General features: G+C 34.5%; 1 protein-coding gene across 1 annotated transcript; it reads right to left on the reverse strand.

Moving 5' to 3' along the window:
- Nucleotides 1-4,545: 4,545 nt before the first annotated feature.
- Nucleotides 4,546-11,501, reverse strand: LOC132045741 (uncharacterized). The gene is made up of 3 exons (XM_059436316.1): nucleotides 11,110-11,501; nucleotides 5,249-5,398; nucleotides 4,546-5,109 (listed from the first exon to the last, which is right to left on the reverse strand). Exons 1-3 carry the CDS (start codon nucleotides 11,329-11,331, stop codon nucleotides 5,014-5,016), a joined length of 468 nt encoding a protein of 155 aa, XP_059292299.1. The 5' UTR covers nucleotides 11,332-11,501; the 3' UTR covers nucleotides 4,546-5,013.
- Nucleotides 11,502-11,729: the final 228 nt, after the last annotated feature.

Consider the following 11,729-nt stretch of genomic DNA (forward strand, 5'->3'; position numbering starts at 1 on the left):
CTTTTGAAATGTGTGATAAAAAACAAGCCTTATACATGGGGTCAAATTGTAAATATCTGATAGAGTTTAAAGGGTTGATTTGGTTGTACCTGAAATTGGGGGTATTTGAGTTGTAGTTTGGAATTTGCTTCTTTTCTTGGTCTTCATCGTTAATGTTATGAGAAAGCTTATGGAAAGTTTTGGTCAAACTTTTGTCGTCTGAGAAGAATTTCTTGTATAGTGATTGATTAAGGTTTTGGAGATGTTCTTTTTGTGCATAGAGCCTGTGTGGAGAATTCTGTACTTTGGATATAAACTTTTGATTTTCTGGACTTTGACTCTCTTAGATGTAGATAAATTTGTGTGTTGTTAGCCTATACAATTGTGAAATGGCAAGTTCTGCTGAACCACCATCATCTATAAGTTTTAACCATGTACACTTTTGATATAATTAATGTGTAAAAAGTTTCAGATTTTATATACTGCTAAAGTTTTAAATTGGTAATTTTTATAAAAAAGTTATCTTTAGTTCTGCAATATCTTTTTGCTTGATCGTTCATGAGCCATTGCTTTTATTTATCTAGCTCATCATTCTTTTGCACTTTTCTCATACTTCATGTCTAAAAAAAAAAGTTGCAAACCATCAACTATTCATTCCTTCATTCTTATCATTTTTCACTTAGATGACAAATTTATTTTGTGAACTTACTTATTAATTCTTGGATATGCATATCCAGCACTTGAGTATTTCACAAATGTCGAGATTGAAGAGCTCAGCTAAAGGTACAAATATTGTTCGATCATATATTCGACAAGATTACATAAACTTTATTGTAATATGCATGCGGTGTGGAGAGTGTGTTTCTACTCTTTCTACTCTTAAGAATACATAACGTGATTCAAAAATTACATAATGTTTACATGTGTAAGTGGGATGTGTAAGTGGTGTATGAAGAAAAAGAAGAACATATATGTATTCTCTTTTCTCAATACTTGTGTTTTTTCATTTATCTTTTCTTGAATATTATTATCATAATTTTGATAGGTAATTGAATGCTAGAAAGTGTAAGTGGTAAAGTCCTCACTTATATATGGTGAAATTGATAAACTATTTTTAAAAACTGAGTCAAATATGATGACTCAACGTAAGTTTAGATCTCCAATTTATATACTCACCAGTGATCTAAACATATCATGATTGATTCTAAAAAATCTTAATATCAATTGATTCTTGAGAATAAGTATGGTGTACATTGTACATGAAGTCGAAGGTTATATGACCAAAAAAACGGAAAAGAAAATGATCCTTGACTATCCTTCCTTCAAGTGCCCGTCGACAATACCAAATCTCATATACTTTATATATGTGAGTCAAACAAATATTACTAACACATAGGATGGACATTAATATTTTTCCATTTTATACCAAATCTCTTCCACTATTTAGGTGTTATGGTCCAATCATTGCTGGAACTGTTGTCCATATTTATGTTTTTATGTGAGTTTATTCTTTGTTATTTTAAATACCTGAACATTAGGAAAAGATCATTTGATTAGTTTAATTGGATAATCATTAAGTAAATAGTCAAATAAATTTTTTGTTGCGACAGTCGGACCACGTATAACTTTGTAATAAAGCTCAATTAACTCTCTCATTCAACCCACATTAATGAAAGGAAAATTTCCAAGAATTACAGGTACTGTTTTTTAACCTTTCAAACTCCTTAGTTATGGAGGAATAGAATCCGAATAGTCTTCAGTACTCAGTACACTTATAAATAAACCACAAATAAAAATATGCAACCATGCAAAAGGCGAATCAAATTTCCTCAAGTAGCTGAATGTTTCAGAAATCTATCCTTCACAATGCTCCTTTCTTCTGGTCATTATTTTGATTTTTTTTTTTTTACGTCATATGCGTGAAATTCACAGAATTTATATTTGGAATATGTTTTCTTAATATATGTTCTTTTCCTAATTGTAAGTCAATATTTTATGTATATGTTAGAATTATGTTAAGCTTTTCACTTATCAAAAGAAAAAAAGATGCTCAGTTTTTCAATTACTCCTATTAAAGTAGAGTTGTAGAATTTTAGAAGGGGAGCCTTGTCCTAACTGGTAAAGTTGTTGTCATGTGACCAGGAGGTCAAGAGTCGAGCCGTGGAAACAGCCTCTTGCAGAAATGTAGGATTATACCCTTGAGGTCCGGCCCCACCCCGGATCCCGCGCATAACGGGAGCTTAGTACACAGGCTGCCCTTTAGTTGTAGAATTTTAATGCTCCCCGATCATCTTGATTATATGTTGTTCATAAGTGTTTTCTAATTATATATAATTTGAATTCATGATCGGCCTATTGATCATTTCAATAATGTTTGCGCGGTCATATTCACTAGTATTAAGATAGTAGAAGGTTGGACGTGACTCAATATTTGTTGCACCTTAAACTACAGAAAAGAAAAGTCAGACTTTTTTCAATATAAATAAAATAATAGCTCCAAAGTTTCAGCTGAATAATAAGAGCAACGTGTGATGTGTAAATTAAGCGTACATTACAAATTTGAACCTTGTCATGGACCAAAAACATAGTATTTATTTAATTAAATAATGATAGAAAGACAAGCTCATTATATCAACCAAATTCCCAACTATGAGTCAATTGGCCTTAGAAGATTTCTCAGTTATCCAAAAAAATAAACAAATGAGCCAAGTGCATTTAATCATTAAAAGATGGTATTAATCTTGGTGCAGGTTTGGCTGCAAGGTAGATGAAAACATCCTTTTCATGAGTAAATTCTTATGGATAGAATTCTAACGAATATTGTTTTGCGTTTAATATGGAAAAGTCGTGAATGGCGGTCTACTAATTCCTGTTTAATTTGAATATAGCCGAGAGGAGAGCTTATGGATGAAAACAATAAACATGAAGACGATATGCCATCAAATACTTCGAAATCCTATGAAAAAACGTCAAACCACCGTCTAAAATGTTGTAGTTATTACTTCATCACAGATTTGAATAGATCCACATATACCTTGGTTGACACGAGTATATAAGTCATGTTATATTGTTTAATAACAAGCCTTCCATTTTCTATTTTTATTTGTAGAAAACTCGTGCGCTTGAGAGTCCCCGATTTTAGGGAATTCCTTAGATCGTGAAGTCTTCACACCTGGCCATATCGAGGGAATGAAAACGAGAGAAAGGAACTGGAAATTACACACGTTAGACGACGGTCTAATGTTGTCTGTAAGGTCGAGTAATATATGATCAAACATTATGCTCAAGTCTAACGTCGTACGGAAGGACAACTTTCCAAAGGCTATAAACTTTTAGAAATAGAACAAAATCTAAATAGTGACCTAAAAGGGATATTTGCGTAATCAGCCCAAACTACTCCCCCGACAAAAGCCTCAGTTCTGGCCAACTCTACTAGCCAAGACATTCTGAAAAATTAATGGGAAAAAAACATAACTAGGCAATAGTTAAAAAATAATTCCAAGATCGTAGCAACATTAGTTAGTTTTCTTTTCATAGCAATTAAATAATAGCAACTTCCCAAAAAAATCCCTAGAATTAAGTTGAATGAGGATCAATACGAAATTCCTCCTATATTTTTGGACAGAGTATTTATCTTCCATATTTGAAAAAATCATTCAAATTTTTTTGGTTCTTTCCTTTTCTAAGGTATATTTTGCAGAAAAAAATAAATCCTACCAGCATTTGTGTACATATCTAATTATACTCGTAAACATATATATTTATACATAACAAACACTAGTGAAATATACTTGGTATTTTTGTAAAATATATATTTATACCATAAATATACATGGTATTTTCACAAACAAAAAAAAAAGTATTTATACCATAGATATACATGATATTTTTTCAACTGAAACATATTTTTCATGTAGCATATTTATCCCATAGATAAACATAGTATTTTCACAAAAATATATTTATACCATAAATATACATGGTATTTTCACAAAAATATATACGATATAATAAAAATATAGTACATGGTATAACATATATAACCAATCTGAAATAATGATAAAGGAAATAGATAATTTTATGTTTTGCTCAATCTGAAAACTACGATTCAATCTAATGCCTAGGTCGTAGCATGCAGTTGGGCAACAACCAAAAAAAAAAAAAGGAAGAGAAAATTGAGATATTAGGGTGTATTGATTAAAGAAGAACGAGAAAATTAATTGAAAAATAGAATTAAGATAAAATATTAAAAGAATAATTATGGATGTGGATTTCTAATTCAATGGAACGAATTTACTAATTTTCCCTCATTTGGTGGAGTAAATGACCGTGAGTGAGTGTACCCAAAAGTTATAAAAGTTGCTATTTTTGTTTAACTTTAAGAGTTATGCTAATTATGTTTATAACTCTTAAAGTGTGACTAGCGGTGTAAATTTCTCTTAGTAAAATCTTGAAGAATAAACACTTCTCTTAGGGACCAATTGACTACACATGAAAGTCAAAAGGTTGCTCTAGAAAAACCTTGTTTAAAGTTTACTTCACCCTTAAACAAAAAAAAAAAAAAAGTGACAGACAGTTGAAAGTACTATGAAGAAAAAAGGTACATCTAAATAATTCTCCCTACACATATTCGTAGGGAAAACATTCTGCGTTACCCTCTTATTTTTTGCTGATAAAAGGCAACTAAAATTAAGACAGGAATTCTACAAATTCTACATTACCTTAAATCTAACTGTAAAATCATTAACTTCTAATACGAGATGCATATGTTTATGAGCTTCCCGGGAAATAATGCTATACATCCTTTATCACTTTCATAAGCTTCTATCAGGCCCAAAAGAGAACCAAAAGGGAAAAAGAAATGTGCTTACACAAATGGTATGTTGAAACTAATGTAACAATTGTACAACTGAGAAAGAAATATTATTTTCAACATTGAATACAAGCATCGAGATGCATTCAGCAGCATTCTGAACATCAATCCTGTCCAAGGATCAAGAAGTTGATTAACAATTCAAGAATTCATTTGAGAAGTTACTCTTCAGTAATAGGAGGCTTGGGAATAGGAGGCTCTCCCAACCACTTTGCACGATGACCTGTTCCTTTACAATCAGTGCAGCATACAGAACCCTAAAATAGCAGAGGATTAACTCTCTTAAATTGCATCTAGTCTAACACATATACTACTCAATCTATCGGAACACAAGCAATCTTAAGAGGAAATTTGGAATACCTTCAACTTAGAATATCATAGGGTCAGGGCAGTTACCTTTCCAGTGCAGATGACACAGCTTGTGTTTCGAGAGGGCACTTGACAGAGCATATTGTCGCCAAGTATAAAGAAACCAGTACCACCGCACCACTTGCATTCCACATGGCCATTTGAGTCACAAGTAGAGCATATAATTGGCCTAGGTTGCTGCATACATCAGGGAAGAGGGAAAAAGAATAGACGCAACATCAATATGAAGGAAAGTCTTGTTACAAATACAAGAAGCTTTAACATTGCACTCAGATCTGTACAAAGTAGAAAAGAATGATATTCGAGTAGGTATTATTCTTCTTACGTTTTGGAGAACACAAAAAGTTCCATTCAGTGTGGATGATTGGATACTCTAGGTACAAGTTATGTTTTTGTAGGATTTTCTATTTTCTGTATACATCTTCCATTCTGGGGTTTTTCCATTTATCAATTATCAATAAACCATTCAACCTGCATGTATCTCGTGTGTATCTCACCGGTAGATTAGAAAAACCTTGCAAATTGACTTGGGTTACAGGTGTGGTTCTGGCTGCATGAGTAGGACTGAACTTTTTAAAGTTTTGCTCTACAAAAGTAGTTAACCTAACCAGCCAATTTGCGACTTGAAAAGCCCCATAATTAGATAAACTTTTCATATACAAAAAGACATCAAATGCCCTCTTCTAGGATATACCATCTCATAGCACTTCTAAAATACCAGCAAATCAACTTGATAAATGCTCTTATCCACACTCTAAAGTGCTCACAAGTAGGCCAGCATTTTAAAACATGTTTGACCACAACGAACTCTCTCAACCCATAAATACACCCGCTTTTCAACTAGAAGCTTTTCCTAGATTACCTAACCTCCAATTATGCATAAATCTACATACCGTTTACCTAGCTTGACAAATCTAAGTTAAAGTCATGGATACTTGTAATGAGCACAGGTGGGTCCATGCAGGGTTTGTACATGTGTGCAACAAAGCTGAGAACTAAAGGTAATTAACAACAGAGGGAGAGAGAAAAAGAAACCTAAATAGTATAATTTCTTACATGATCCATAGGTAAGAAATTAGGTATGCTATCATGCCTTTGAACTTTGACTTATGCCTCCTGGATTCCCACAAAGTAGCAACTGTCGGACGTAGGAAACATCATTATCCCTCACGCAAACACCGACTCCCATTGTCCTGCTTTTTTGCACTAGCCAATTGTGCTCTCGTTGGGTATGAAGGGGAACTCCTCTGTAACTCCTGCCCTGCTCCCAATTCCTAAATCATGTCAGCTCCAAAGACTTAGGAACTAGTCTTCAGGTTTTCTTCCATTAAATGGTAATCAAGAAGTAGTATTCAGGTTTTCTTCCACAAAATGGTAATCTCATTTTGACTTTTCTTTGTTCTTTTCTTTTTCCTTCCATTTTTGTTTGGTGTATTTAATCTGTTTCAAGCTCCTCTCTCACAAATGGAGTTCTATGAGTGGATTGTTGACCCATATATCTTGTTTCAAGTTAGACTCTGGGTCATTTGATCCAAAGATCCTCTTCATGACCTATCAAAGCTAAATTGTCCTTGACAAGCAAATGTTAAGTGTTCTAGTAGGCCAGTTAAGCTACTCAAACATGCAATATCCCCTGTTCCTTCAAATAGGACAGATAGTCTACACCTAGTTAACTGGGAGAAGAGACATGTATTAATAAATCAAAAGTTCCTCACCAATCAAAAAATAAAATAAAAGCAAAAGTTTTTCCGTCATTATTTTTTGAAAGTTGAAGAATTTTATTCACTATGAAGCCCACAGTAAGAAGTGCTGTCATATGCCAAATATGTGCAAAACCAGGCTAGTCTTGAAGAGAGTTTATAAGGTTTATCAGGGTATTTAAATCACATGCATTTCAATTTATACCAAGAAGCTAAAATATGTATAAGCTTATATTACAAACACGGTAAAGATAGAGCTTTCACTTCAGAACAAATCTCATTTCTTTCCTTCCATATCACTTATGAGTCTCCACACAAGCTGGATCTGTATATCTTTTGACCTCTCTCAAACCACTTAATTGCCGGCAGCTAAAGATAACTTTAACAGAAACAAGCATTACATACAAACAATCCAAAAATGTTGAGAATAAGATACAGCCACTGGACACTACATGTAAAGGTGTCCATTTCTCCACGCCCATCTGACACCGCCTACATAATTTTATACCCTCTTCATCAGATCTGATGTATCAAAACAGCATCATGGAGAGCAACTAAATGTGTGGGCCTAGTAATCAATGAAGTGGGTGCAAGCCTTAGAGAACAGGGTCTAAATCAGACAAAAATATTAGGTGATTTTTTTCCTATCTACCTAAGCCTTGGTGGGCAGAGTTACCCCGTACTGTGTTGGTGGAAGGAAGCAGAGTAGTACATACACTGGGGAAATGACACCACCTTTAGGCAGCCTCCCAAAAGCAACAGGCTACCTTATATGGAACCTGATTTTCCAAATCCTTCTCCATGGCTACTCTTCCCAGTTGATTGAAGAAGCTACCAAGCTTTTGTAGCATGTGTTAACAGAGAGATAAGCTTTTCTGCTAGCAGGCCAAACTAATGTATCTAAGTCCCCAGTTAACTCCCCATGGCATCCAACTGTGCCAAACTGTTAGGAAACCTTCTAAATCTCCCGATCATTATAATCTCTTCTAAATCTAATATTCCACCAAAATTCATTCCAACACTCCTCAATGGTAGTATTAGCGTCTCAGCGAAATTTGTAAGATATGGAAATTGATCTTTTATCGGTGTATTGGGAATTCATGTATCACAGCAAAGTAAAATCTTCTTCCATTTCCCACCTTCAACTTATTCATAGTAAAGAAAGCAACCCAATGATCTCTGATGTGCTTCCAAACGCTAAATACACGAGGCCAAGCACCACTTTGGCGCGCCCTGTATTCTCTTGATGTGATTAAGTCTCCTTAGTTATTGACAATATAGATACTGGAAGAGGATTTCCTTTTCTTCTTATGTGATTGACATCATGCTATTATTGGTGTTCCTTTCAAGAAAGGCTACACCGCTTTGGAATAATCACGGCTTCTGAAAGAGGTTCTGAACGAGGTTGCACTCCTCTTTCTGGAAGAAGTCACACTCCTCTCCTTATGGCAAAGGTGGTACTTTTGGAAGTAAGGTAATATATGCCATGTTTTTTCACTATTATTTGAAAGAGAGTTCTACTTCGGAGGCTGTCCCAGGAAGTGCATCATCACACCTCTTCTGTTTGAAATTCGATTTTTTTCACTTTCATTCATTTGATTCATTGTTAACGCGAGATATTCTTATCTCCCTCCCACCAAGACTGGAAATTAACAAACGAGAAATCTGGTAAGCGGGATCAAGAAGAAAATTCTTTTTTCTCCAAGAATTTGGTTCAGCCGACAAGTTTTCTCACATGGTGGGATTATACTGGGTATGTTGTTGCTGTTGACAAGTTTTCTCACATGGTGGGATTATACTGGGTATGTTGTTGTTGTTGTTGACAAGTTTTCTCACGAAATATCTTGAATTTTTCGTTGAATTGGTAGGTGTATGCACATGTATTACTTATACAATATAAACTTCATCTGTTCGCATGAGTACAGCATGTACCAGTGAGAGGTAAAAAAAAATATACAGGGGGTATTCATTTGACTTTTCACCTCACTGACTCAGCTATAACATAAACGGCACTATATATATTTCAGAGGTACACTCATCTGTATATAGCACTCCGCAGCATGAAGTTATTGGGCCTCTTCCTGCTGCCTTTCTTTTTGCAGGTTGGTCCTGAGATTACATTGTGGTTGTTTTGCGTTCTGCTTCTCTTATATCTTACCGTTTTTACAAGTGCAGGTACTTCTGCACCGCCTTGGTTACCGTTAATATGAAAATCTTACTTCTGACATAAGAATTATAGTAATAATTATGATACAGTGCCGAATTCGTGTACATTTTAGCACTTGACATCTTCGTCATCATTTTTTCTTCTTTTTTATATATAGCTCTCTAGTTCTAGATTTAAGATAAAGTATCTGAAGCATACATGCACATATCCTTTGCTCACTTCAGCATCATAGCCGCATATAGGTACTACCTCAGCTCTCTTTTACAGTATTCACAATGTTAAGTCCTACTGGTCAAAGGCCAATACAAAGTAACCTATATCAATCATCACCATCAAAGTGAAAACAGACACCAAGGTATGTTCCTAAAAAGAGGGGAATCATCAAGCTGGGATTTACGACGCTACAACAAGCAATTAGGAATCTTGTACCTCATTAACAACTCATATCCTGGGTTAACATTTCTGCATAACACTGATTATTTAGCCAAGAACAACTCAATTATCACAAAAGATCATTGCTTCCATAATTCATTTTCCTTTATCTTTAAGATCAAAACTTAATCTCCCCAAGCTTAACTGAAAAGAAACCAGACTTCAAGATGAACTAACGGGCATGACTAAAAATACAAGATGGTATAAGGGAGCGCAAGCGATGAACACAATACTCAGAGGGCCCATGATATTAGGATTATCTATACTATTAGTTAACAAGGTCACCCTCCTCCTTTATCCCAACTTGAAACAGGCTACAGAAAGCTCACATAGGCTAACTGAATGGACATAGAGGATTCACAAGGCCAACTTCAACTAGTTTAGGGTTATAATAATAGTTGATTGAATAATTTTTTCTACAACTTGGTGTCCATACCAGCTTGTGCCCACCTCTACTAATCCACGAGTTACCTACTACCTCCCACCAACACAACTAGTTAGTAACTCTGTCCAACCAGGCTAAGATATTTCAAAATAAATCACCTTAGAGGGTTCATGATATTATGATTACTTGTACCATTCGTCGACTTGGTCACCCTCCTCCTTTATCCTAACTTGAAACCAGCTACAGAAAGCTCACATAGGCAGAACCGAATGGATATAGAAGATTCACAAGGCCAACTTCAACTAGTTTGGGGTTAAAAGAATAATTGATTGATTAATTTTTTTTTCTACAACTTGGTGTCAATCCCAGCTTGTGCACGCCTCTACTAATTACCTACTACCTCCCACCAACACAAGTAGTGGGTAACTCTTCCACCAAAGCTTAGTAGTGAAGGAAAATCACATAACTTTTTTTGCCTCTATTGGGATTTGAATCCTAATTCCCCATGGTCAATTCCAGCTTCACTGACTGCTAGTCGCTAGAGACCCCTTTGAATGCATAATTTATTGATTGATTAATTTATTTATTTTTTTCTATAACTTGGTGTCCGTACTAGCTTGTGTACGCCTCTTATTTACGAAGTACCTACTACCTCCCATCCAACACAAATTGAGAGTAACTCGTCCACCAAGGCTTAGATATATGGGTAAAAACCACCTATCTTTTTTCGCCTCTACTGTGACTTGAATCCTAATTTCCCACACACACCTTTGGATGCATAATTGATTGATTGACAACAGGAACACATAAAACAAAACCCATAACACAAAATTCATATACTCCCTCCATCCCAATTTTAAGTCTTACTTTCCTTTTTCAGTATGTCCCAAATAGAGTGTCTCTTTCTATATTTAGTAAGTTTTCCAATTCCGACATTCTAACATGACAAGTTTAAGACCACAAGATTTTACTACACACATCTTTAATTTAATACCAAAAGAATTCATAAGTCTTCCTTTTGTTTTTTAAACACTGTGCCCAATCAAGCTAAAACACTTAAATTGGGACGGAGGGAGTAATTAATTTGATTTATTAACAACAGTATTTATTTTCTTCAAGAATTTGGAAAAGCTAAAATTCAATGAAAAGCTGAAATGAAAAAAAAAATAGCAAAGATGGGGTAAAAAAAATTAAATAAAAGTACCTTAGAAATTAACCAAGCTTTCTCCATACGTTCAACAAAGTTGGATGAACTATCAACTGTTGATGCTCTTACAACACAAATTCTTGTTTTTTGCTTTAATCTGATGTCTCCATGGATGATTAATTGTATTCTTTTTGGTGATAAAAATGGATTAATAACAACATCTGATTTTGTACAAATTATGGGTTTATAGGAACATGTACAAGTACCACTACTAGCCATTAGTCCCCTTCTCTGTTTTCTCTTCAAATTTTTCTATAAAAATGCATCTTTATTGTATGTGTGTAAATAGAAAACAAGAAATATAACAAGAGGTATATATGACTTTTGCGCGTTTTCGTGTGGTGTGAACAATTTTTGGCGAAAGCTCCGTCCAAGATTGGGTCATTTGCACTTTTGTTCCTATTTTGCGCTGGTCTTTAGTAGGCGTTTGGCCACGAAAACTAAATATTTTTCACTTTATTTGAAATTTTATAATTAAGAGTTGGAGATGGAGTTGTGTTTCTACTTCTAGAGAGATAAGAGTTAAAAATACAGCCTAACTATTCTTTTTTTATAGTTTCATACCTAAACTATCAGAAGGTTGAGAAAACTACCTAAACTATCACTATCCAGTTTGC

The sequence above is a fragment of the Lycium ferocissimum genome, unplaced genomic scaffold (genome assembly GCF_029784015.1).
Source record: "Lycium ferocissimum isolate CSIRO_LF1 unplaced genomic scaffold, AGI_CSIRO_Lferr_CH_V1 ctg78, whole genome shotgun sequence".
Taxonomy (NCBI): Eukaryota; Viridiplantae; Streptophyta; class Magnoliopsida; order Solanales; family Solanaceae; genus Lycium; species Lycium ferocissimum.

Excerpts from the sequence above, each read along its gene's own strand:
- LOC132045741 (XM_059436316.1), bottom strand. The coding sequence starts at position 11,331 with ATGGCTAGTAGTGGTACTTGTACATGTTCCTATAAACCCATAATTTGT. Across the intron at positions 5,399-11,109 it reads AAGCTTGGTTAATTTCTAAG|CAACCTAGGCCAATTATATG; the intron begins GTACTTTTATTT and ends TGATGTATGCAG. Across the intron at positions 5,110-5,248 it reads GTGTCATCTGCACTGGAAAG|GGTTCTGTATGCTGCACTGA; the intron begins GTAACTGCCCTG and ends CTGCTATTTTAG.